The 27,300-nt window shown below is 34.8% G+C and overlaps 1 protein-coding gene across 1 annotated transcript; it reads right to left on the bottom strand.

The window, feature by feature from the left end:
- Positions 1-8,138: 8,138 nt before the first annotated feature.
- LOC131061203 (GDSL esterase/lipase At4g10955) lies at positions 8,139-9,486 on the bottom strand. The gene is made up of 2 exons (XM_057994737.2): positions 9,351-9,486; positions 8,139-9,243 (listed from the first exon to the last, which is right to left on the bottom strand). The coding sequence occupies exons 1-2, from the start codon at positions 9,410-9,412 to the stop codon at positions 8,226-8,228; spliced, it is 1,080 nt and encodes a 359-aa protein (XP_057850720.2). The 5' UTR covers positions 9,413-9,486; the 3' UTR covers positions 8,139-8,225.
- Between the last annotated feature and the right edge of the window lie 17,814 nt (positions 9,487-27,300).

The raw sequence follows: 27,300 nt of genomic DNA, 5'->3' as shown, positions 1-27,300 counted from the left end.
AAAAGTTCATGATGAAATAGAATATTAACTCAATAGTAAAATTGAGGCCTTATTACATTAAAATCAAAGAGAAAAATAGTTAATAGGTTTTATTTTTTCATTTCATATTTACTTCTGGACTTACATGTTTCTTGTTTTTTACAAAGTGAATTTTAATTAAATCTACAAGTAACTCAACAAACTTATAATATTTTTAAGATAATTTATACAAATGTTAAGTTATCATCTAATTGTCATAACCTGAATTCACCTAGACTTAATTATTATTAATACTTTAGACTTTAATTGAGATAATTAGAAAAATAGATTAGGTGTCCACTATAGATCACATACACATTCTTTAATTTAGATCATTGATTGTTAATTTGTATGTGTTTAATTCAAAATGTAATAATTTTTTAATTAATGTGTTGATTAATTATTATGTGCTTATTTAAAAGTAAGTAATTTGGTTATGAGTATCGATTATGGGAACAAATCCTACTGGTATAATTCAAAGTTTTGTGAGTGATTGGACAAGTGTGAAGATGAGAATATGGTTGAAGCATGGGTAGCCTAGCTTTCTAGAAGAAGGTTTCATGATGGGACTTGCACACGTGCGCACACACACTTAGTTGAATGCATGTGTTAATTTGAATGACTAACCCAATTGTTGATTTATTTGTGAGTTACATTTGTTTAATCAGTTAGTTAGAAATATTTATTTACATTGATTAAATTGAAATACAGAAAAGAAAATGTGTGGGTTGATTTTAAAGAAATATATTTATTTGGTAATTGTAATATTACGTGTTACTTTGATTGATGTTATTAAATTACTAAATTTAAATGTTTAATATTTATTTTTACTTCATGAAAATATCAAAATACAGACACTAATACATGTTTAGAGAAATAAAACTTACAAATCTATATTAGAAACATGTTTTATTCAACTAGAGTGGTCTCTTAATGAAACTAAGATATTAAAACCATCAAGAGATTAGTGAAATAAATGGGAGTGGAATCATAAATAAATAAAATTACAAAATTGCTAGACTTAGACCTCCAAACATTGCCCTAGTATGTAAAATATAGAGAAGAAAAGAGAATAATAAACTCATGTGCTAATATATGGATGTGGTAGTTAAAATGAAAAGTAATGAAAGATATGCATGGGCATGGAACAAACCACCACATAACACTCATATACACCAAATCAAGGAAAATAAAGAAAAGATGGATAGTTTATGTCTAGGCTTCTCCTTTCTCTTTGCTTGGGTCTTGAATTTTGGTAAAATAGCTAGCAAATAAGAATGTTCAATAGTCTTGGTTCTATTTTTTATTGAAACTTTTCTTTCTACAAAGACAAATCTATTTTGAAGTCTTGCAAGTGTGTCCCTAGATTAAATGTGCCTATTTCACATGTTTCATACTTTTGTCAATGCAATATGCATGAGACGGAAAGGTATTCTCTCTTTGATCTATAAGTTTTTGGATTAGAAGCTAGTATGAGTGGAATATGCAAGTAGGTTAGTCACTACATTATAGTTGTTGACTAAATTGCTAAAATTTAAATACTCTATATTTATTTGCTCTATATTTTTGTTCATGGGTGTTATTTTCAAAGAGTCATATAGTATCATTGTCATATAGGCTAGATTATTATCATGAAGAGTATAAGATCTTTTAAAAACAAAAATTGATTCAAGTCTCTATGCATCTTCCAAATTCAAGTATAAAGAAACAAGGCACTCAATATATGAGATGGCATGCATATAGTGTCACTATCAATGCTACAACCCATCAATCCTAAGACATGACCATTCTATGTGTTAGATCATAGTTTATTTTCCGAATAAGTACCTAGTTTAGGAATGTCCATAGAGACAAGAGAAGAGATGAAGCCACCTGAGATGTTTCATGATTTTGTCTTATGAAAATTTATAGTTTTCCTTTTTACCATGATAATATAACAATGAATTCAGAAACCTATTATTAACCATGACTCAATCATGAAATCCTCTAAAAAAATATGATGATGGCATTTCATTCTTAATGTATTTATAGTAGTTGCTTGCCAAATGTGCAATAGTGGACTTGATATTGTGAATACAGATGTCACAAGAAGAAAAAATATTGAAAATATAATTTTGATTTAGAATGAAAATAAACTCGCATGTACCTAGATTTTTATTATTGCACCCATATTATGGAGAAGGTGGTATGGAGATTTATTTTAGAAAATTTTGACTAGTGATGGTCATGAAGAATAAGTACCTCCATGAAAAGAATAATTATGCTTTGTTGACCTCTAATGTCCTTCCTAGAGGATCTCATTTCTGGAATAATATTCTATAAACTAAAGAGCTTCTTAATAAGGTTATCCTATTGGCATGGTGGTAATGGTAACACGGCTAGATTTTGGAAAGGCCTGTGGGTGTCTTATGTCCCCTTGGAGTTTCACCCTGTTTGCTCAACTATTGAAAGAGATTTAATGGCTAGATATGGGTTTTTTGTTAGCGACTATTAGATTCCTAATTCTTCCCCTCTGATAGGGAGAATCAACCCCATGGACTTTGATCTTCAGTTGAGAATGGTTGTTGTAGAGCTCCTTAGGATCCTTAGAAGCGTCAATTTTTTAGATTGGATATTGAAGATAGGTTGATCTAGGATTCCTCCAAATATGGCAAGTACAATGTCTATTCTAGATTTGAGATTGATACTTTGTCCCCCTTCCCTCTCTATAATTCATCTAACATTTGGAAGTCAAAAAATCATCTCAAAAGTGTTCTTCTTTTGGTGGATGAATTTCCATGGTAAAATCTTTACTATTAACAACCTTAAAAGGCATGGTTTTTCACTTAGTGAATAGATGTGTTTTATGTGAGAAGGAAGAAGAGAGTATAAATCATATTATGTTTCACTGTTCATCCTCCTAGACTATTAGATGGAGAATTATCTAGCTTGTTCCTAGTTGATTTGGTTTGGAATGGGAATCTTAAGGACTTTTTTTTTGGTTGGTCACCTTTGTTGGCTCATCCCCTTACTGGGGAGCTATAGTGGTAGTCCTTCTTTCATACAAGGTGGAGCCTTTGGAAAGAGAAAAATATCAAAATATTCAGGGATAGGAAGAGTAGTTGGGACTCTTTATCCATTTCCATTATTAACAACATCAAAGAAAATATGGGATGTTTTGAGAAAATAAATCACTCTCTACCATTGTCTTCCCTGGATTGGATAATTTTTAGAAATTGGAGTTTGACTAAGCCCATATCTAGATTCATCTCCCTGCCTATTGTCTTTAGAAATTAAATTAAATGACCCCCCCCCCCCCCTACCGCAACACTCGTTAATTAAAAAATGAATTTAAATAGCTCTTCTAAAGGTAACTTGGGTTAGGTAGGTGGGGGTGGGGTCATACATAACCTTAGGGGAAACATGGCCCTAGCTTATGTGGCTAACCTAGGTATGCAAACCTCAAGCATTAGAAAGGTGGTAGTTGTTTATTATGGCATATTTCTTGCAAGAGATAGCTTAGGTACAAACAAATAATTATTGAAGATGATTCAAAGATCACTATTTCAATGCTCAAAAGAGAAGCCATACCTGATTGGAAATGTGAACACCTCATCGCCAAGTGTCTTGACCTCCTCCCCAAGCTTGGTCATGTAAGACTTAGTCATACATGAAGAGATGGAAATAATGTAGTGGATAGGTTGGCTTCTCTAGACTCATTTTCCAATCATATGAAAATATGGATGAATTTACATGAAATCCCTAATGTGGTTTGTGCCACTATCCTTGCTAAAATAAGGCCTAATGATGCAAAATAACCCTAAGACTGTCTTTTTTTATTTATTGTCATAGCCAACATTTTTGGTAATCATTTAATTCTTAGGTTGCAAACATTAAATTTGGGTTTCAGTTACACCTTACCCTATTTTGACCTATGTTGTTTGTTTCAAGTTACTAGTATTCAAATTCACTCAATGATTTTTTCCTCTAGTCTCATTCAATCTGAGCCCAATGGTTGCGATAATTTTAAAAATAATGCTAAGTTGTGGTTGAAAGTGGTAAAGGGAAACCTTGGGAACTATGTGGAAGGGATGCAAGGTTTTGACCCAGCCCTCTCTGAAAATTTTCCCAGTCGTGGTAAAAAGGTGAGGTAAAAATTAGGGGAGAGGCCTTTATGGTCTCTATGGAAACTATTGCCACTATTACTAAGCTATCTCTAGAAGGGATGAATTTCCCAAAAAAAATCGAAGGGGTATTACAAAGATGACTTCAAGAGATTCTTTAAGTCTGGTGAAGGGATCTCAAGGCTATAGAGTGGGTACAAGAAAGAAGACCTTCTTGGGGTTTATAAGGATGTGACGCTCAAGCTTATGAAATACTTCATGTTCGATAGTAGATCCAAAAGATTCCATACCCAACTCTTTCCCATGTTGAATCATCTAATGTATGGTATCAAAATGAATTTCCCTTTTTGGGTTTGTTCTTCATTATTGTAGTTAATTGCTAGGGCTAAATCTAAGAATTCCCTCCCCCTCCACCAAGGCTTAATCTCAAGGCTCTATAATTTTCACTTGGTCTTAACCTCATCTAGTCGGACCCCTTTGATTTCCCTTAGCCCCTTGTCAACTTCTCAATTAGTTGTGGAGCTTTCTGGTGCCCCTATTTCAAAATCAGACCCCAATTTTGCTTCCTCATCCAAGACCAAACTTGTCCCTACCCTATTCAACCCTATTCAAGGGGATAAAAGAAAATTATCATGTCACCCCTTTGCAAGATGTTTAGTTGGTGGACTCTAAAGAGGATGTGGATTCAAAGGATTTTGATTCATCCTCAAACATAGGTTTTGATTGGTCTCCTACTACTTCTATGGAGATAGGCCCCTTTCCCCGCTCCCCCCCCCAATGATGTTTCTACCCCCAAACTTGACTCCCCTACTCTGACTGAGAAAGTGTCTAAGCTAGCTAAGGTGGTTGAACAGCAAGATGTGGTCACACATTGGCTCCTCTCCTAGTTGAGTGTGGCCAAAAAGAAGATAAATAGGCTTGAAGAAATGGTTGAGACTAAGGCTTGGAACGACAATTGGGCATTGGAGGATAAGGATGAGAAGGTTTGGAAGGTTACCAATCATATGGTTGGGAAATTGGAAAAATGAGATAGTATTAAGGAAAAGCTCAAGGACCTTAATGAAAAATTTTCTCAGAGGGATGAGAAGAAAATTGTGGTTGAGTTGAAGGAGAATCATGAGATTCTAAAAAGGAAGGTTGAGGAAATGATTGCTCTGAGTCAAGAAATGGCAATGGAGAATGTAGCTTCTCTACATACCATACAAGACGAGATAAAATGAAGAAAGTCATAGAGGAAGAGACACCTGGAGTCTCCTTCTGCAGTGATGGAACCCCTCACCTTTGTTGTCAAGGCTACTCTAGATTCAATCACTTTAGCCTTTGAGAAAGATTCTAACTAAAATCTATATTTTTCTGATGAATTTGAAGTTCTATGCAATGAATGGCAAGATGATAATTCCCCCACTTAGTAGACCATTCATTCATATCTTTGGTGAGTTATTGGATGTTGTTTGTATTTGGTTTTATGTTTAGTAGTTTTATCCCAGTCATCTATTGGGTTTTAGCTTGTTTTGGTCTTTTGTGTTTTGGTTGGGTGTGCACTCCTCATGTGCCCCAAGTAGTTGCTCTTTAGCAGATATGTAAAGGTTCGGGCCTATCTCACTTTAATTAATCAGAACATTGCACCTGCATTTTTATGAAAATCTAGATTTTATTAAAAAAAGGGGCTCCAATTAAAATTAACATTAAAACCTTTCTAATTTTATTAGTTAATGTGCAAGGCAAGAAAATATAATCATATCAATTATATTTTTATTAATTACCTCACCATAATGACATCAAATCATTTATTTTAAATAACACTTTATAAATAATTATTTTTAATATAATTCTCTATAAAACTTTAATAAAAAATAATTAATAAATAACAATAAATTTTTAAAATAATAATTCTATTAAACAATGCTCAGTTATCAGCCCCCTTTCTAATAATGAGATGCTTGACATATGACAGCTAGGCCAAAATTTTAACGGCCACCCCTATAGCCACCCAAACCCCCTTCTTTTTCAGTTGCAGGTGCAAAAACAGGTACCCAGAAGGCTTACCAGATCAGAAAAAGAACAAGGATAGTCCCAAGGCCTCAGAGTACCCCAAATCCATCAAGGATAGGGGTGTGGCACCTGGTACCCCTCAATTTCAGTGAATTTTAGCAAGGTGAAGGCTCAAGATGTCTGGATTGCAGGTCTACAATTGCGGCTCTCTGTCAAATCTTCAGGGACAAGGGCGTGGTGCCCTAGTCTTGGTCAGTTTGGCTCAGTTTTCAGCATCAATTACACATCTGAATTTCTTCCCCTTCTCTGCTTTCTGTATCTAAGTTTCAGATCTACAAGTGTATGCAATTTCAGTTCATATATGCTTCATTGTTTATCTCCTAGTCTAGTTGATCAATCGCACCCTATTTTTCACATCTTCCCTTCATATACAACAAGAGGAATAGAAACCATGAGAGATAATCCTTGGCTCTCTCTTTCTCACAAGAAGTAGCCAAAGTGAGCTATCTCCCTAGGGTCTTTCGTATTCCCAATGTGTTGGCAAAAGTGGAATTAGGTCCTAGTCACTCGGTCTCGCTTTTTTCCCTCCACAGAAATAGTTATATCTTATGTTTATTCTAAAGTAGTTTGAATTACTATAATAAATAATATAAAATAATATATATTAATATTATAAATTAAAATACTATATTGTATTTACTTATAATGAATTTTAATAGTTTATTAATAACTTAAAGTGTCATTTATGCGATTGTATGTAAATATAACATGTCAATTCATACAGTCTAATAGACCATAGACCATCAAATTTCCAACCTCCAACCCTTAGAATGTACCAAGCATCTATTATAATGTATTTATAATGTGCAAAAGATAATGATGTCTTGTGTATTCTAGAAAATGGGTAACCATTTCCTTCCCAAATTCACTTTTTCAAATATAGACTATGATGTGGGTAAGATATATAAGAACATCTATCCCGTCGCAAGATAAGCTAGATACATGTAAGAACATGTTAAAAAGTGCGTAAGTGGAACATCATTGACCAATTAATATTTTAGATCTATGTGGATAAACTGTCTCTTAATCAGGCATAACAGGCTTCTATATTATAAATTATCTTTGTGATATTAGTACTTCCATTAATCGTTGTGTGTCATAATCTAAGTTTTTCAAGAACAGGATTGTGTTCTCTGTGTTCTCTGTGTTCATGGTGAGATAATAGACGACTTAAATCTCACACTATGTTAAACATTCAGAATTGACTGACATTCTCTGGACTTAATATATTGCTTTGGATGTGAGATTTAAAACTGACCACAAAATAGAGATATTTGTTTTTCCATCCTTATATGCTCCTGCCTGCCAGACGCTGGGAAGCGAATAAAATACACTCATTCAATTCGCCTAAATTTTCCACACTGGAAAGTGCCAATTTTATTATTCATTCCGTGCAGCGATATTTTTCACGACCTATATCTTTTCGACATAAATTCTTAAATGTATTTGATTGTCTGTCTGATTAAAAATTTCTGACATGGATTTCTGTAAGCACTTCATCTGGATATGCTGGAAAGCCACTGGCTTTGGAAGTCGGCATGTCTAGGTAAGTTGTATACAGCGTGTCTTTCAGTATTTTGATGTTCATCATGCAAAGACCAAAAAACTTGACATAGGAATGGATGACCATCTGCGTCTGAAATTTGACAGCTGATTTTAAACGTCACCCAAAACCGTAGGATATGAAGATATTTTGGAGAAAAGATAAAACATCTTAGTACTAAAAAATGTCATTTCTTTATTTTTTAAACCATTTCGGTGACAGTTAAGGATTGTGATCCAAAACAATTATTTTAACGTAAAAAATCTATACAATTTTATCCCAAAAAAACCCTTTCCAAATACAGATTTGATTAAAAAGAAGTTGAATACTTTTGAAACATCTCATAACTTTCCAAATTGCATAATTCCTAATTCTTCATGTGGGGCCCTGTCATCGATTCACCCATCCCTGGGCCTTGAATCTGGATGAAAAAGACTCAATTCCATTATCATCAGAAAGAAAAGAAATAATACTCATGGTACAGATGGGCAAAAAAAAACCACAAGACGTTAAATATGTGCTTGCAGATGAAAAGCAGTTTTGGGGTGTTCTGCCGGAACAAGCCTGTATTCTGTGCATTGAATTTTGATATCAGCAGCCCACCACTGATGAATACCATGGGCCGTCTTAAAATCCGCCGAAGCGCTCAGATTGATAATAAGCCTCGCACATGGTATCAAATGCCCTGCCTTGGACTTCTTCCCAAATGCCGACAAAAGCATCTCACTGATAGAGTGCCGTGCGGCCAGTTCAGCAATACCGCCAGCCCCCATTTCATGCATCACCTGCTGGTTAGCAAAATAGCCCACATAACCCGAGCTCACATAATCCTGCCGATTCACATACAAACAAGGAACCCACAATCGCAGAGCAGAAAACGTTTTCTGAGATTCAGCTCGGGCACGGCTGTCCAGCAGCGTCATTGACAGCCCGGCCGTGACCAGGCTTCGCGCAATGTGAAACCCGCTTTTGATTTTCTCATTCTTAATCCTTTCCACCGGCGGCAAAATGAAGGGTGGATTGAAGAGATGGGTCTGTAAAAACTGCTGCTCTTCCTCTGCCATTTTCCGTCCCGCTAACATACCCATGGCAGCGCCGAGAGAATGCCCGGCGATCCACACGCTCTCACTTCCATGCTTGTGAACGCTTGCTTTCACGGCGTCTAGTGTGCAGTGAAAACGGCAGCTTCTGTGGAGTTCATTAGTGAAAATGTTGAAGTCCAGCCGGAGATCTCTGACCACAGACTCTGCTTTCGCAACTGTTCCTCGCAAGGCCACCACTATTTTGGGCACGCCCGGCGGCTGAAATCTCACGCCCGCCGCCTTTTTGCTCCATTTATAAACGGCGCCGAAAATGGATCCGTCGGATCGATCGAGCAGAGGGTGGAGGAGCTTGAAGCTGAAGAAGCTCCACCACATTTCCGCGTGAGTTTCATGCTTGGGCCTGCGATCCTGTCTTTCCTGTTCTTGCACGTACACGCCCTGGACTAAACTGGCGGCTATGCATCGCCGGTGACCTGGATCGGACCTTACAAGCAGCACAGGGGAGAAAATCAACGTCTTAGAGTAGGAAAACAATGTAGGTATCTAGTTCCAATGGAAGGGAAGTTTTGTTTTAAGATTTTGGTCTCTTACCAGTCGACGTGTGTAAGATAGCAAGGGCCCGAAAGCTGGAAGGTGTCTCGCTCTCTTGCCATTCCCAACTGACGATGTATGTTCAGTGGAGCTTCGGTGGTATTAATTTCAAATTTATGCACTTTAATTGGGAATCGTAAACCAGTGCTGTCGGTCTGAGGAAGAGTATGATGATATCCAATGTATGAAAAGAAAATTAGGTTAGAAAGAGGTCACACTTTTTTTTTTATTGAAAAAATAACTAGTATAAGTATATTTTAAAAAAATATATGTAAAATATGTCGAGAGATATCTTATAATATAAGAGAATACAAATACTAAACATCAAGAATACAAATCCATTAAAGTTCTGCATGCAAATGCTGTGAATCTAGCTAGCTGGAGACAAGTGGCGAGGGTTCTATTTTATTTAGAGTAATAAAATAACACCACAAAAGCTGAAATGTGGCATATCTCATGCATTTACCTGTCATTTGCATTTCAAATTGTTTCAAAAATGGATTTTTGTTTACGGACATTTTGATGTCATTGTAGATACCTCTCGGTATAAAAATTGGAAAGAGGTCTTTTGGGTTGGACGATTAATCTCCACACAAAAATAGTACATTTGTATACGGTCATACCATTTTTAAAATTTGCAAAGCACAACAGATTTGTGTGAAATTGTTAGATGCTCAATCTTCATGGCCCGCCTCCTTATTTTCTTTTTTTTTTTATTGGTGATCTGCCTCCCTATTGTTGTTAAACTACAAAAAAAATGGGCAAAAAAATGATGTGTTTTGCAGATTTGGGTTTTTCCATGGTGCCATTTTGTGTCGAGATTAACCGCAAATTATGTCAAATGGTAATGAGTGTAAAGATGTCTTTAATGATTATAATGGTTATCAAGGATTTATATTTAAGGTTTCACTTTGATACGTTTAGTTGTTTTGTTTCTTTATTTTTTTTATTCTAAATAGAGGCTAAGAAGAATTTAAAGATGGAATTTCAAATTCAACAAATCAAATTGCAATTTTAAGTAGTTGTCAAGTAAAAAGAATGTTGACATAGCATAGGGATTAAGATCATTTTATTGATGTTATGGATTTTTGTTTCAATTGATTCCTCCTCTTCAACTATTCCATTTTATGTTCAATCAATGTTGTTTTGTCATGTATTGTTAATAGTTAGTTGTTCTATTGTTAGCAAGTTTTGTTATTTGTTTTGTAAAACTTGCTCATGCATATATTCTCTTTAAAGTCAATTTTGTGCTTGTATACTATTACTAAACTTTGTTGGTCTATTTTGTACATCTTATTCTTATAGTTTTTAATTGCAATTTTATCTATGTAATTTGCATTTTTTTCATTAAAAAGAGAAAAGAAATACATTTATCAAAAAACTGTATATTTTTATTTGTATTCTATTTTAATTCATAATGGATTTTCATTTTAGACTTATATAATAATATTTTTAATTCTTCGCATTCTTATAATTTCTATAGGTTTTTTTACATTGGCTTGTCATATATTATTTATACAAGTACAATTCTTAAACCTTTAAGATGAAAGTGTAAAAGTTCACAGTGAAATAGAATATAAAATTAATACTAAAATTGAGGTCTTATTATATTAAAATCAAAGAGAAAAATAGCTAAAAGTTTTTTCTTTTTGTTAATTCATATTTACTTCCACTTAATGTTTATTATTTTTTAACAAAATAATTTTTAATCAATCCTTGAAATTAACTCAACAAACTTCTAAATTTTCTAGATAATTTACAAATTAATGTATCTTTTAATTAATACGATTTCTCATCCCATACATGGGAGATCTTATCTTTGGCATGAATACAACACTAACACAAATTTTAAAACCTACGAGAACAATAATCAAATAGCAAGCTTTTGGAGCACTCTCATTGACATGAAAACAAATAGCATCAATGCAAAGGTTCAAACCCATAATCAAAATGGATCTATGAAGGTTTGAACATTAGTGGCCACAACAACAATGTAATAATTCAACAATCACACTATGCCATGAGTGACTATAAAATTCCTTTCTTGTTCTACATTTATATTATTTATTCCACATTAAATATGCTCATTTTAAAAAATTAATGTTTAAAAAGTAATGCATTCATAATAAATTGAATATTGAATTATTGATTATAAAAAATATTATAATTATATATCATATTTTATATATTTTTTATTTATTCCAACTAAATTTTTCTCATTTCAAAATTAAGAGTAGTCACTAAGTACTATATTAATAATCCAATTTATATTATCGTTATAGATTATATTCTTTTGGTGGCTACAAATTTGGCAAATGTCATTTTATAGTTAACTTGGATTTTATTATCACCTATTTTTGTCAAAAAAATAGAATGATTCCTCATATTGGCCACCTTAACCAACAAATGATGTCAATTTCTTGATTTTTACTCTCAAACACAAATCATAAACATATTTTCTATGATAAAACTTTACTAATTTCAGTTTTTCAATCAGTACCATCTATAGTAGAGAGAAGATAATATTAAACTAGTTGAAATAATTTAATCGAAAGTAAAATCCAAGATTATGTGACGAGTAAGCATATTAATATAAACTATAATATTATTAGTATAGATATTTTAATTATATTCATCTATGGTATCAATTTTAAGTTATTTTATTTATTTAGAGTTTTTCTTATCAAATATTCTAGACCTATTTTATTTTATTTAAAACTATTATACTTTATTTTAGAATTAGTCAAGAGATATTTGATTTGATTTGATTATAGAACTCAAAACCAACCAATCAAACTAAAAACAAATATGTATGCTAATGAACAAACTCGATTTCAACTATTCTAGTCATAGTTGCACTTTGTATGAATTAGTCATGGTCAACCCTGCCAACTATAATATTCATCAACCTAGTAAAATCATGATGATTTGCAAGAATTCATTGATTTAAACTATTGTCTAGCCTTCCTATAAATTATTGGAATGACTCATCTATCAATTAGACTCGATACTTTTATTGCTATGCTATGAAGGCAAGTACTCACTATTACTGTTTAATATCAAAAAAATTCAACTTCAACTATATAATGAGAGTTTTAATATTAAACTCAAAATCAACTAAGCAATATAGGAAGACTCTTTAATAAGTAATAATTTTCTCAACAATATTTAACTATTTTTTTTTCTAAAGAACAAACTCAACTTCAACTATACTAATTGTAGTTGTGCTTGGTATGAATCAAACTCGAAACCAATGTCAGCCCTAAGAACTATAATATTCATTGACCTAATAAACTTGTGATAAATTCACTATTATTCAATACACCCTTAAATTAGTATTCCATAGCCCATATATCAACTATCCAATAAATACTATTATTACAATATTGCAAACAAGTACTCACAATTATGTGGTAATTGTTCTATTTCATATATATATATATATAGTAAGAACATTAATTTCCTTGATGTTAGGGTAGAATTTCTTTTGGTACAATTATATATTTTATTTTTCTTTTATGAACACAATATAAAATATCTCTTCTACCTAATATCAATGTAAATTACCTCTTGAAAAAATCATATTACTAAAATAAATTGATAATGTTTTTAAAAATGAAAAAAACTAAGAATTTTTTTTGAATAAAAGGGTAAAAACTTTATTAAAAATCAGAAGCAATCATTACAAGAAAAGAAAGAACCAAAGGCTCCTAAAGACAATAACAACTACACCTAAAACAAGAGACACCCTCAACCACTACCAAAGACACCATTATCCTCCACTAAGATCCTCTCCAAAACCTGACAACAAACCAGGGGTAGATTCTCCCATTCCTCAATCTTCCAATCATCAGCATTCTTCGAAGCCCACTTGGCCAAACAATCAGCAATCCTATTTCACTCACACAGAATGTGGATAAAAGGCACCTCCTCCATCCTCGAGAAAATCCATAAAATCTGTTGAACAACCCAAGCTAATTGCTAGCTAACATCATTTACCTTCTGATAAACCAACAAATTCACAACAACCTATGAATCGGATTCACAAATAACTTTGCGTCATCCTAAGCCATAAGCGCACTCAAAAGAGACCAAAATTGTTAATCCCTCCATAAATTTGTTAGCCTGGTGCCCTTTATGAATAGAAAAGAAGAACACCACCTCACCCATGCAATATCTACCAACACCTCCTATCCCGGCAGGCCCAGTATTACCACGAGCAGAACTATCTGTGTTAATTTTCAAGAAGTTCATCGGGGGAGGCTGCCAATTACCCTCCCTTTGAATCCTCGTCTTAGCACATCTACTTCTTCTTACACAAGCAGAGCTAGGAGACAACCCCTAAAAACCCAACCTGTCGGTGAATTTTGCATCCTTTCTATCTAGTGGGAACATCACCTCACATTTAGCTTCAACTGTTTTATGAACCATCCCCCCAATTCTATGCCACACTTGCTGGACCAGTAACCTCTCCCCCCAAAAAATCTTACGATTCCTTTCCAACCATATCTGTCAAAGAATGAAAGTAGGCCCAATACACCAAACAATCTAGAGAAAAGAAGTCATAGTAGGAGGCTTACCCAAACTATTCTAGAATCCCACAAGGGACGTAGCATGAACACAAGGATGTTTCCAGACATCCCACAAGAAGTGTCAAATCTGCAAAGAGAAAGGACAATGAAAGAATAAATGTGAAGAGTCATCTTTAGCAATGCCACACAAAACACAGATGGAAGGGTTGTGAAATCCCCACTTCTGAATATTATCCCAAGTCAAACATTTGTTCTATGCCATTGTCCACATAAAGAAATTACACTTTAGCCAAGAGAATTTATTCCACACAAACTTCCACCATTGGACCTCCCCCCCATCAAGCTTGTGAACCGACATTTCCTGGTAACCACCTGTAACCATATAAACCCCTTTAGTATTCGAATACCAAGAAAGGACGTCCTTGTCCTTAAGGGAGCTACAAAGTCTACCTGATAAAATACTATGAAGCTCAACATAATCCTCCTCCAGACCAACCACTGGCCATTTACTATGAAGCTTTAGCATGAAAATATTTCTAAAACTCTATCAGTTCCATCTCTTAAGCCAGTACTTAAAAAAATACAAAAGTTTTGCAAAGGTATATATAGCAATGCTATGAGCTAGTCTACCAATCCTCCACCATTCAGCAACATGATCATGTAAGGAAGACTCTCATAACCACATAAGTTGAAATTTGAATGGAGGAGAACAAGCCACCTAGGCAGCAGATATCAATAACTTACTAGGCCAGTGATCCAACCCACGCCAATCTAATATCTTAGAGCTAGAAGACCACCCACCACCAACCCAAAAATAGGAAACCAAAAAGTGAGCAAGCCTCTCTGCAATACAATTCTCCCCTGTCCTTCGATTATTCAAAGTAAACTGACCATTATTAGGCTTGACATCCACCAAGTTCAAAACAAAGATGTTTTCACGCATCATGAAAGAAGAAGGCTACAATCTCGGAATACCACCTTGTTTCTCTACCAATTCTATTATAGCATTAAAGTCTCCTTCCATAATCCACGAATGAAAAGGAACCATCCTTCGGATAGAATTTATGTGGGTCCATAAAATTTGCTTTCCCAGGAAGTCATTAGGATCATAAATGTTAGAGAGGAGGATAGACTCTCATGTCTCAAGGCTAGAAGCAACATTCTAAATGGAGGACTTGGAAGGTAACCACCAAAGAGCCAAGAGGGTGAATCTTCAAAGAGTTCCAAAAACAAGCCAAACCCTCAGCAACACCTATTGGAGTTGAGAAAATAGAACACCACAAGAGCCCAAATGATCTCTGCAAGCTAAAAAACCTATTACAAGGAGAAGCAAGGAAGCAAATCATAGAAGAAAGAAATACATAGAAAATATGCTCAAAAAGAGAGAGCTCAATATTCACAAAATGTGTAATGTAATAATCCTTCTTCTTACAATGAAAAGAAAGAAATCAACCTTTAATAGGTCAAGAAACCCTAAAAAGGAAAACCTAGGTTTGCACATAATAATGAATAAAAGAATTAATTATTATGCACCTAAAATTAGCTTAAGTGTAAAAGAGATAAAGGGAATTTAAATAATTAGACAAATATTGTTTAATTAATTAAGTAAATACCTGAATACTCTAACACCCCCCCCCCCCCCTTAAGCTAGACTTAGGGAGAAGCTAAAGCCTAGAACAGCTACTGAAAGCAGGAAATATGGGTCTCGGCAACAAGGCCTGATCAGGTACCCAAATACAATGAAATCTCTATGAACTAGAGAAATAGAGAAAACCACGTGGGAAAAAGCTCTACTCCAAAAAGAGATGGAAAAGAACACAACTGAAGCATGAAGAACCTACAAACACTGTCGAAGAATAACTGCTGATTTGAAGAACCTCCACTGGAATAGAACATGACCAGGTAGAGAAGACTGTAATGTGTATGAGTGCCCTCAAATGACACTACTCGAATCAGAAGGAAAACAAGGCAAACAACTGAAATAGAAGATATAGATGGCATGAAAACACCAAAGCCTGAAGAGCTGATCAATCGAACCACTGAAGCATTTGAACCAACAGGACAAACCTCCCCATAATGCTAAAGAGAGACAGTAACACTGAAAAGAACAGCCAACAAGAATTGCACGATGAAGAACCAGGAACATCGAAGGCGCAAAGACAATACACAGTGTCGTGGAAGGAACACTCACTTGACACACACCATGAGGCAAATTTCATGGAAGGAACACTCACTGGACAAAGGCAGATGGCAAACAAAAGGCAAACATCAACCCCCTCATGGCACTTTATAAGTAGTGCATGTATAATAAGGCACAAGATATTCAAGATCCCAAGTAAACAATGCATGATGGCACTTTATCTCAGTGTGTTTGCATAAATATAATGCTACAATGATCTGAAGACTAGAAATAGAAAGGAGAACCAAAATAGAGACATCATACTCAGAGAAGAGATCCCAGGACCTAAACAAGCAAGATATCCACTAGAGTACTGAAAAGAAAAAAACTGAATAAAATATTCATGGAGAATAATCTAGAAATAAAACTCATATGGATGGAAAGTACACAGCACACGCTTTTCAAAAATATAAACTTTTCGAAAAACGGAGTTCGGATGCTCATTCTATGGCTCTCGGAGTGCAAAAACAAGACCTCACTTTGACTGGAAAAAAACACATTCAAACAAAAAAATTGGAAAAACATACCAATGTCACGAGGTCCATCTCAGAACCAGCTTTCTAACACCTTTTTTTTTTTGAAAAAACAACTCCGTATGCCCAAGATATGACCAAAAAACCAAACCCCCCTTCAAAAAAAGAGAAAGGAGTAGTCTGGTGGCTGGGGCGGGTGGAGGTGGCCAGTGGGTGGCGCTCCGGTGGCGGATGGGTGGAGCTCCGGTGGTCGGTTGGTGCCCTGGTGGCCGAGTGGCGGAGCTAGACCGGGGTCGGGGAGCTGAGGAGAGACCAGCAGGAGAAGTCGATGCCGGCGGGGGCCAGATGTCGGTGTTGGTAGAAGCTAGAGGGTCGGTGGGGACCAGAAGGGCACTGACGGCGGCAGGAGTACAGCAGGGCTCAGGACCGGACAGTCAATGGCGGCTGTACCAGGCCTACAGTGTGGTAGGGGCCCCACGATACCCTGCATACCATGGGAACCCCCCCCAAAAACTTTGTCTTGTCCTCTTGGGTGTAGGTTGTTGGAGTTGAGAAAATACAACACCATAGGAGCCCAAATGAACTCTACAAGCTGAAAAACCTGTTACAAGGAGAAGCAAGGAAGCAAATCACAGAAGAAATAAATACACATAAAATATGCTCAAAAGGAGAGAGCTCAATATTCACAAAATGTGTAATGTAATAATCCTTCTTCTTACAATGAAAAGAAAGAACTCAACCTTTAATAGGTCAAGAAACCCTAAAAAGGAAAACCTAGGTTTGCACATAATAATTAATAAAATAATTAATTATTATGCACCTAAAGTTAGCTTAAGTGTAAAAGAGATAAAGGGAACTTAAACAATTAAACAAATATTATTTAATTAATTAAGTAAATACCCGAATACTCTAACAACACCATGGGCCCCAATACACTGACCATCACCATGCGCCCAAAGCTTTGGTAACAAACCAACCATGCTCTCAATAGACAATTTAGTCTCCTATAGGAAAAGAACATTAGGAGAATGAATTCTTACCAAATCTTGAAAAGGTTTTTGTCGAGGGCCACTGTTCAATCCCCTAACATTCCAAGATAAAATTATCATTTTTGAGGATTAGAGAAGTGGTAATCCAATGTCTTCACGCAGCCAGATTCTACCAAGGACTCCCCCATCAACTTTATTTTCTCTAAATCCTTCTTTCTTCCACCCTTGGAAGACTTAGCTCAACAACCCTTTTTTTAAGCTCTTTCTAAAGGATCCCCAATATCGAAGAGCTTTTGACTCCTTTTGCCGAATCAAGGCCTGTCTTTCCAGGTGATATGGTAGTTTCCCCCTCACCTATTGTCCCATTTGCACAAGATTCAGGAACACCAGAATCCATCAATCCCAGATCTGTGTTCATTTGTAGAGCAATGTCCACTTGCACATTCTGATCATTACTTGGAGCATTGTCACCCTGGATAACTTCCATTGTTCCTTGATCCATGGCCATCAAATCGGGGTTTACTTCTTGTTGGTTGAGGTCATCCAGAATATCAAATTGGTTAAACAATCCTCTTCCTATCGTTACTTAAGGGTCCTCTTCTTCCCCCGATTCTTATTACGTCCTTTGTTTGGAATGAAACCTTCACCACCTGCAGCCTCACGGGGCATAGTTGTTTTTCCTTTTTCAACCCTTGGCTGGTTGCGGGGTGGTTGAGTTAACTGCGACTCCATCGTTTTAGCCCTTGGGCATCTTTTCTGTAGGTGCTCATATTCATGGTAGAGATGACAACGGAATGGCAATGTTTCATAGTCCAACTGTTGAAACCAAGAATATGACCCACCCAAATTTCCAAAGAATCTAGAAAAGGGTTATTTAAATCTATTTCGACACAAGTGCGCGTATAAATCATTACCTTTATGTCCCTTGTTTGTTGAGAAACACCCACTAGTTTCACCAACAGCGTAGCCACATTATGTAGGATATCATTATGCCAACATTCAACAGGAAAGTGAGGAAGACGCACCCAAATAGGGACACTATTCGGTAACTCCCTCGATGGATTGAAGCCTGTGTGGCAAAGTTTCATGAAAAGACCCATCTAGTTGTGGAAGTAAGGACTCCCCTCGAAAACTTTATTCTGATCTTCCATGCAATTGAAAACCACCATGAAGTATTAGTTATCCAACAACATGATTTCCATTTCCCCTTCAAGAAAACAAGTCCTTCGTGCCCACAAGTCCACAAATTGCAATGAAACCCTCATTCCCATGAATTTACAGAGCAAGGCATGCTTTGAAAAAATATTCAATGTCCTCGACAATGGACTCTGGATGGATCACCAAAATAGGTCTCTTCTTGGACCAGCATCCATTCACCTTCAGGATCTGAGAACCTCCCGATGGTACAAATTCTCCATCATTTGTTTCCTTCATGAATAATTTGTTATTAAAAAACTTTGTTTTAGGATTCGAGGGAGAAACCCCAAGCGCCTCACAAAAATCCATGGGAGATTTAACTCCTGATGGCTCCCCTGGCAGCAAACCCATAGAAAAAGAACAAACAAAACACCACTAAAACATCCAACACCGCACACAAAACCCCCATACACCAAAAATTCAGATGAAAGCAACTGAATAGAAAACCAAAGAACTCAGATAGGAAAACAAAAACCGACCTCAAACCCCACTCAGCACCTCGAAAACTACCCCCGAAAAGAACTAAGAATTTTATTCAATGATTAAGGTATCTATTTGAATACACCTATACTTTTTTAAATTGAATATAATTTGAATTATATATTTTAAGTTACATCATTTTATAACTACCTAAGCCATGCGTCCAAGGAGGCTAAAAATTTGTAATTTTTAAAAAATTCAATCCCAGTCAAATCTCTTCTAATCTATATAAAAGCTAATTTTGAATCGACTTTTCTGGAGATTTAAGAAGAAAGTAAAAAAAACTACAATAGCGTATTATGTAAAAATAGACATTTTATTAAGTCAATTGTTCATTATTTTTCATGAATCATCGTGAATTCATTGGACAGATCAGAAAGAACATGATGGAGACTTCATTTTCTCTTTTTTGATTAGAAGCAAAATTTGATTCAAGGAATCAAATACACACACACACATATAGATATATATAGAACAAATAAATGAAGTACGATGATAAGATCGAAAATTAATTCAAGTGAAGAACTAAGTAAATCAGGAGGAAAGGGCATGATAGTGACGTGTATTTGTATAATGGGAGTATTAGTTACTCGGACGCTCTATTCAGGACATTTATCATTAAGTAATTTGTATGAGTCATTCATGTTCCTTTCATGGGCTTCCTCCATGATTCATATAGTTATAGAAGTACGGGGCCAAGATGTTTTATGTGAAATCACCGCGCCAAGTTCTATGTTAACTCATGGTTTTGCTACTTTAGGTCTTTTAGATAAAATGCAACAATCTGCAATGTTAGTACCCGCTTTACAATCTCATTGGTTAATGGTGCATGTAAGTATGATATTGCTCAGTTTTGCAACTCTTTTATGTGGATCCCTATCATCAATAGCTTTTTGGTCATTGCATCCCAAATAAATCAAAAGATTTTTTTTTTTTTTTGATCAGTAATTGGCCGAAGCCTAAATAACTTTTGACTGGAGCTATGAACTAGTGGGGACACAGTAGGGGGCCCCATTCCTATTACATATCTTTGAATTATTATTATTATTATTATTATGTTTGATTAGATTGACCCCAAGACCTTCCCCATCGTATGGAAGGCCAAGAGTCATAGCTTAGAATTCCACTTCAGATGTCCCTATTGGGAATTGAACTTGGGTCTCCACAGTGAGAACCCAATGTTTTAACCAGTTAAGCTCAACCCCTTGGACATAAATCAAAAGATTTTTATTAAACTCATTTTTCTTCAATAAAAATGGGAATTCACATGACCAAGAAAAAAAGGAATCGAAACATTCTTTTTGCCTTTCATTTATAAATTATCATAAATGGTTATTTACTAATTAATTAGACCAATTGAGTTATCGTGTCATTGGTCTAGGATTTTTTCTTTTAACTATAGGTATAATTTCTGGGGCAGTATGGGCCAACGAAGCATGGGGATCTTATTGGAGATGGGATCTCAAAGAGACTTGGGCACTAATAACTTGGATTATATTTGCATTTTATCTATATACTAGAATAAACAAGGATTGGAAAGGGGAAAAATTGGCAATTGTTGCTTCTCTAGGATTTATTCTAGTTTGGACCTGTTACTTACGTGTTGATTTATTAGGAATAGGGTTACACAGCTATGGCTAGTTGATTTAGTAGAAATTAAAAAAAAAACTACACCTTTTTATTTATGTAATCGAATTAGGAGTAGACAGTTTATTTAAAAATTTAATAAAATTAATTAATAATTTTATTAAATAACAAAAAAAAAATACTAATTATATATAACTCCAAGACATTGCTCAACTTGTTCTTCAGGTGGAACCATGTAATAAATTTGCAATTGGGTTTCAACAAGAAGACAATTTTGGGCACAAAGAAATCCACCAATGTTAAATATGTGCTTGCAAATATAGAGCAGTTTTGGGGGGCCACCCTTAAACCACACATACTAAGCAACATATTAAGTCTAGAGAATGTCTCTCAATTCTGAGTGTTTAATATTTTTAAACCTAAAAATAGAAACTTAATGTGTGTGATTTAACTAGTCCAGTTTTGAAATATGCAACAAGGTTGTATTATGTGCACTAACTTCTGAACTCTGTGTGCCCTCATAAAACCCGGCGTGGCGGTCAGATTTATAACAAGAGACAAGATAACAAATGCTCTGCCTTTCATTTATTTCCCAATGCCAACAAAACAATAGAAAGGGACCGAAATCTTAAAGATCTATCATTCGTTTACAAAATTTATGTTGTAGGCAATGTGTTGTGTACTAATATCTCATACACAAATACTATTGTCACCTACAGATTCCCCAATGCAACCACCACGTCATGGCAAAGCTTACAATTGTTAGAAAAGTCGCAACTCTAGAAAAAAAATCTTGTATTGTGTTGTTAATATTGAAATATATGTTTGATGGCCAGATTCACAAACTGAATTTTTTTTTAAAGATTCATAGTTGTGAGCATTCCAACCTAACATTCTAGAAGGAGGATTCGACTACAACAAAGACAAGATGATACTACCATTAATAACTTTCATCTTTTGTTCTTTCTTTCCACTGTAACTCTATCAAATTTCTACGGTGTAACATCATTACATTTTAATTTTGTATGTTTGTAGATTTTGTTGTACAGATTTCCCTTTCTTCTATTATGGTTCACGTGAAAGTTTTCTTTGAAGATGATTGTTATTTGATTTTGAGTTATGTCCAGACATTTCTTAGTAGATGAGATTTGTAACCTATTCTATAGGAGTGTAACTTTGATATAAGGTTGTGTAATGTTTATCTTTCTTAAACATTGAGCCACTCTATATGTATCAACTTTATCATCAAGTTAGAAAATATGGAGAATTTACTACAGGTTTAAGGTCAAGGGCATGAATTGTGGCTAACTTAATGAGCAAGTTGGGGAATTTGACTAGGGACTAAACCATTTAACATGGGATTTTCCATGTGGTCCTTTCTTAATGAGAATTTGGGTCATCTAAAGGGTTGGGGAAAGATTGTAGAGGATGCTCATAGGTAATTGCTCCATGGTTTTTAGGTGGAGATTGTGGTTTTGAGGGAAAATCCAAACAATTTTTCCCTTGAAGAAAGAGATAGCATCCTTCTAGAATGATTTAACCGTGGTTGTTAACACTCTTAATATCACCAAGAGGATTGATAAGCTATCAATTTCTGTCCAATTGTATACATTATCTCTATCAAATGGAAATCTATAGAGAGTGGCCAAACATAGGTTGACCCTAGGCCCATATGTTATAAATTATATCTTGTCACCCACCCATAAAATATTAATTAGATATTTGAATCTAATGTGGATTCAATCTCAATACCAAATGACATGACACTCCACTCCAAAGAGAATTTTCTAGGAAAACATTGGATGCTCATAGGGTTTTCAATGAACAATACAAAAGGCCTTCTTTGATTGTATTATCCCCTCATGACTAGATACTCTACATGTAGAAATAAGACTATGGTAGACTATGGTAGCTATGTAAGTATAGATCTCCTAAAATTCATTTTTTCTTGTAGAAAATGATAGAAGAATCTTAGCATAAACCTTGCGGCTTGTTACTTCTAGTATTTACTTAGGTCCAATATTATCAACATATGTAGATACAATATATAAACTCTAATGGCAGGCATACAATTATCACAAGTTACAATCGACATAATAACATATGATATAGATTATGAACCCAAATATGTAATAATTTATTTCACTTTTAGGTAGTCGTGCAAGGCATATAGAACATCTCATACTTCACTTTTCTCCCTCCTAATTAGAATCAAGGGAACTTGTCCTTGTTTCCTATATATCTTGCAAATTATGTTACTAAGTATGAAAATCTCTACATTTTCTTCACTTCCCTTCACTTCTAGTACCAAGCCTCTCTACTTATCAAATTCTTACATAGTTGAGACTGAACATGTACCACATACCATACACCAACATGACATAAAATTGCTACTTCAATATATTAATGATGAAGTAAAATTATATGACATGCAACTCCAAATTAACTGTGAAAGAAATGCAACTCCAAACATGGAAAACATGTATGCTTCTAAATATTGCAAATTTTGTTTTACTTAAATGATGTGTAGCTAGCATCAAGCAACACCATCCTTCGATACTAGGGCATAGGGACACAAGAATCCTGAAAGTCCCAATAAAATTACAAATACTCATGTTCCAAAGTATCCATGTAATATTTGATCAATGATAGGCAAGTTTTTAATACATCGATAGGTGAAGCAACACACTTGTGCATTTGATCCTTGGAATCAATTGGCCCTTTGATCCTTCCTCTGTTACATTGATCATGGGCATGATATTAGAGAATTTTTAACTTTAGTTATGCTTTTCTTGCTTAAGTTCACTAAATTGTGCTTTAGTTTAGCTAGAGTTGAGCTTTTTTTTCGCTCCTCATGCTTTCACTTTATTTCTCCTAAATTTAGCTTAGGGAATCTTTGGGCTCTCTAAAAAACCACATCATTTTACAATGCAATTTCATTTTCTAATCTTTTCTTTTAAGGAATATGGCATATTTTTCTTGCTACTCTCATTTGTGGAAGGTGTTCTATTTTGTTGTTTGATCTTGTAGGCTTGTGTTGCAAAATTCAACATGGGATCAGCATGGATCCAACAAACCCCTTCTCGAGCTTTGAGAGTTTCTTTTCTTGGAAGCGTTGCAAGGTTGCCAAGTTTTCCTTCTTGTGTGGATCTAGAAGTGGACAACTATTATCAAATTTTGGAGCAAAAAAGCATCAAAAATTTTGGAAATTTTCAATTTTTGAAAAGTTTCTATTTTTAGAAAGTTTTCATTTTTGAAAAGTTTTTATTTTGGAAACTTTCTATTTTCAAAAATTTCCATTTTCGTAAAGTTTCTATTATTAGAAAGTTCCTATTTTTGGTAGTTTTCTATTTTTGGAAACCCTTCAAGCCTTTCAAGCCCTAATTGACATGCAGTTGGTTTTTTTGCCATAACTTGGTCATACATAATCGAAATCATGCAAACAACATATCATCAGAAAGCTGGTCTTGGCGCCAATCCATTAATGCTAGTTATTTTTTTAGATTCCTCTCCAATTTTCCATACCAAGTCAACAAAGTCATAAGTCTAGTTTGACACTTTTGGGGCCATATGTTGCACATTCAAACTCTATTTTTCAAAAACCAAATATCATTAGAAAGGTGGTTTAGTTCTCTGTCCAAATCTGCAACTATTTTTTTTAGCATTTGCCGAAGGTATTTTTTATTTAGTCTTTTGTGTTTTCACTTTATGATTGATTACTTGGTCTTTTTGGCTCCTAGAAACTTTATGTTTGCATTAGATGGATTCTCTTGGGCATTTCTATATGTATTTATAGAAATTTTCCTTATTTGGGCATTTTGAGCATCCTTTCATGCACTTATGTGTTTGTAGACACATTGAAATAAAGTTCCACTCTTGTGTATGGTTTTTGGGGATTTTGCACATTTTTTGTGTCTTATTTATACATGTATTGTATTATAAAGTGTCGTGGGGGTTGTATAGCATCTTTTTTTTTCATCACACCTTTGTCTAGTGAGCATTCCTCCATGACAACATTGAATCCTATTTATTCTTGTCCCATGTGTGTGTGCATTGCTTGCATACCCTTTTTTAGTTGCAGGCATTTTCTTGTGCAAATTCAATTTCTCCTTCATGTGCTACTTGGTGACACACAATTTTAGTGGACTTGTCACCTCTCCCTTGTCAACATTATGGGGGATTTCTATTGTTGGTTCTATTACTTCCTTGGATGAACACTTTGGAGTAAGTTGTGTATACAGTATTTGTTTCTATGTACTAGTCAAATGCAATGGTTGTATTTCAGTGAGATGGAGCTTTTACCATATAGACACTCTTGCATTCCAGTTTTGTGAATGTGACCTTCCATCTTCAACTAATTATTGTTCTTCAAACTAATGGCACCTATATTTTCAACTAGCAATTTACTCTTTCATGATTGAGTAGTGTCATTGGGGTCACTCATGCAAATTCATGTGCCATCTGTATCTTTGACTAATAAATGTTTTTCCTTTGTTTGTCATCTATGTGTTCAAGTAGTGTCATTGGGGACACTCATAAGGATTATTGTCTTCTTGATCTTGATCATCATCTTGGTTTCAACCGAGGTTCTTCATTTAGCACTATAAAAGTCTCTTTGTTTGATATTTGTCTATAACTTCTTTGTGATTTGAGGATGTTCTTCATGCTTCTATTCTATCTATTGGAACATTTTCTTGAAGGCTTCTTTGTCCTTAATTCATTTTTCTCTCTTTTGGAGAGGATTTTTCTTCCACTAGGTTTTTCTCCTTTTCTCCAGTTGTGAGAGATCTTTTCTGTACACAGGTACCTCATCAGGCCTTTTGGTGTCAATGCCCATTTTTCCATTTCATGCATTTAGAGGTTTTTATCTTCTCCCTAAGTTTCACTTAAGGGGGGTTGTTAGAGAATTTTTAACTTTAGTTATACATTTTTTCTTAAGTTCACTTAGTTGTGTTTCTAGTTTGGCTAGAGTTGAGATTTTTTTAGGTCCTCGTGCTTTCACTTTAGTTCTCCTAAATTTAGCTTAGGGAATATTTGTTCTCTCTATAAAAGTACATCATTATGCATTGTAATTTTATTTTGCAATCTTTGCTTTCGAGGAATGTGACATATTTTTCTTGCTACTCTCAATTGTGATTTAGGTGTTCTAGTTTGTTGTTTGATCTTGCAAACTCATGTTGCAAAATTCAACACATGAGTTTTATGATGGAAACCTCATTACATCATTAGGTTCTTTGCTTGATCTTACACTAGGAATGAGACTATGACATCTACCATCATTCCAGAGGAACATAGCTCCCCCTTGCAAATCAAATGTGTGCCCAACATCAGGAAACTCCATCCTTTAATACCAATGTATGGGTGCGCGAGTATCCTCAAAGTATCAATAAAAACACCAATACTCAAGCCATTGTAGACTAGATCCCTATATCATTTTATTGGTGATAGGAAACTCCCAGTAAACTATAGGGAAAATCAAAACACACTTGTTTTATACATTTGCTCCTTGGAATCTATCAGCTATTTGAGCCTTCATCTATTATGCTAAACATGGGACACAAGTATTATGATCCCTAACATCTCAAAAATGCTACAATGATGGCAACCCAATCAATCCATCAAGCATTGATCAAGTACTCGGCCACATTTCTCATAGTCTCCCCTATATTTTTTCCTCAACCCTATATATTCCCCTCATGGTTTTGGATGATTCATTACCTTTGAGGAGCCATGGTTTCTGTGGGAGGCACCATCAAAATTGACATTAATTCAAACAATTTTGAATGAAACCCATTGTGTATCTACACTAAGAACAAACTGTAAATCAACCTGATCAACCCCATAGATGGCGGTCTATAATTTTAATATTAAAAAAATAATCTAATTATATATAATATTATTATATACCTTAAATTAATATTAATATATATTGTAATATTTATATTTATATTATATATTTATAAAGTTTATATATATAAAATCTTCAAAATTCCTCTAGTTCCTAACCTACCTAGAATCCCCAACATTGACAAGTTTCTAACCCACTAGGAACTCTTGTTAGTTCTTAATACCCCCAGAAATTGCAAAAGTCCTACTCTACCCGTAACCCCTAAAATATTTTGAACACATGCCTAAGTCTTGACACTATCTTTAATTTGCATTTTACATCACTAGTTAGCATTTGAATAGGAACTTTTCCCATTATATTGGGAACCTCTTTGTCCTCTAACACTCTTCACATTTTTCCCAAATAGTTTTGACATCCTCCTTAACCCTTGATAGCTCTATTTTAAGGCATTCCAATTCCCTTCTTAATTCAAATTGATGTAATAAAAGTAGGACTTTTGTCAGATGTGGAATTCCTTGCCACAAGTATGCATAGTGTAGAGACACTGGCACAAATTGTTGAGAAAAATGTCTCATAGGATCATGTCCTCGTGATGTGTAGAAATTTTTCCCTTCCCATGCTAGAAGGAAGGTTAAATTTTAATAGAATTTATAGTTGCAAATACT

The sequence above is a fragment of the Cryptomeria japonica genome, chromosome 7, assembly GCF_030272615.1.
Source record: "Cryptomeria japonica chromosome 7, Sugi_1.0, whole genome shotgun sequence".
Taxonomy (NCBI): domain Eukaryota; kingdom Viridiplantae; phylum Streptophyta; class Pinopsida; order Cupressales; family Cupressaceae; genus Cryptomeria; species Cryptomeria japonica.
This window is presented reverse-complemented; position numbering and strand designations above follow the sequence as displayed.

Excerpts from the sequence above, each read along its gene's own strand:
- LOC131061203 (XM_057994737.2), bottom strand. The coding sequence starts at position 9,412 with ATGGCAAGAGAGCGAGACACCTTCCAGCTTTCGGGCCCTTGCTATCTT. Across the intron at positions 9,244-9,350 it reads TATCTTACACACGTCGACTG|GTCCGATCCAGGTCACCGGC; the intron begins GTAAGAGACCAA and ends GCTGCTTGTAAG.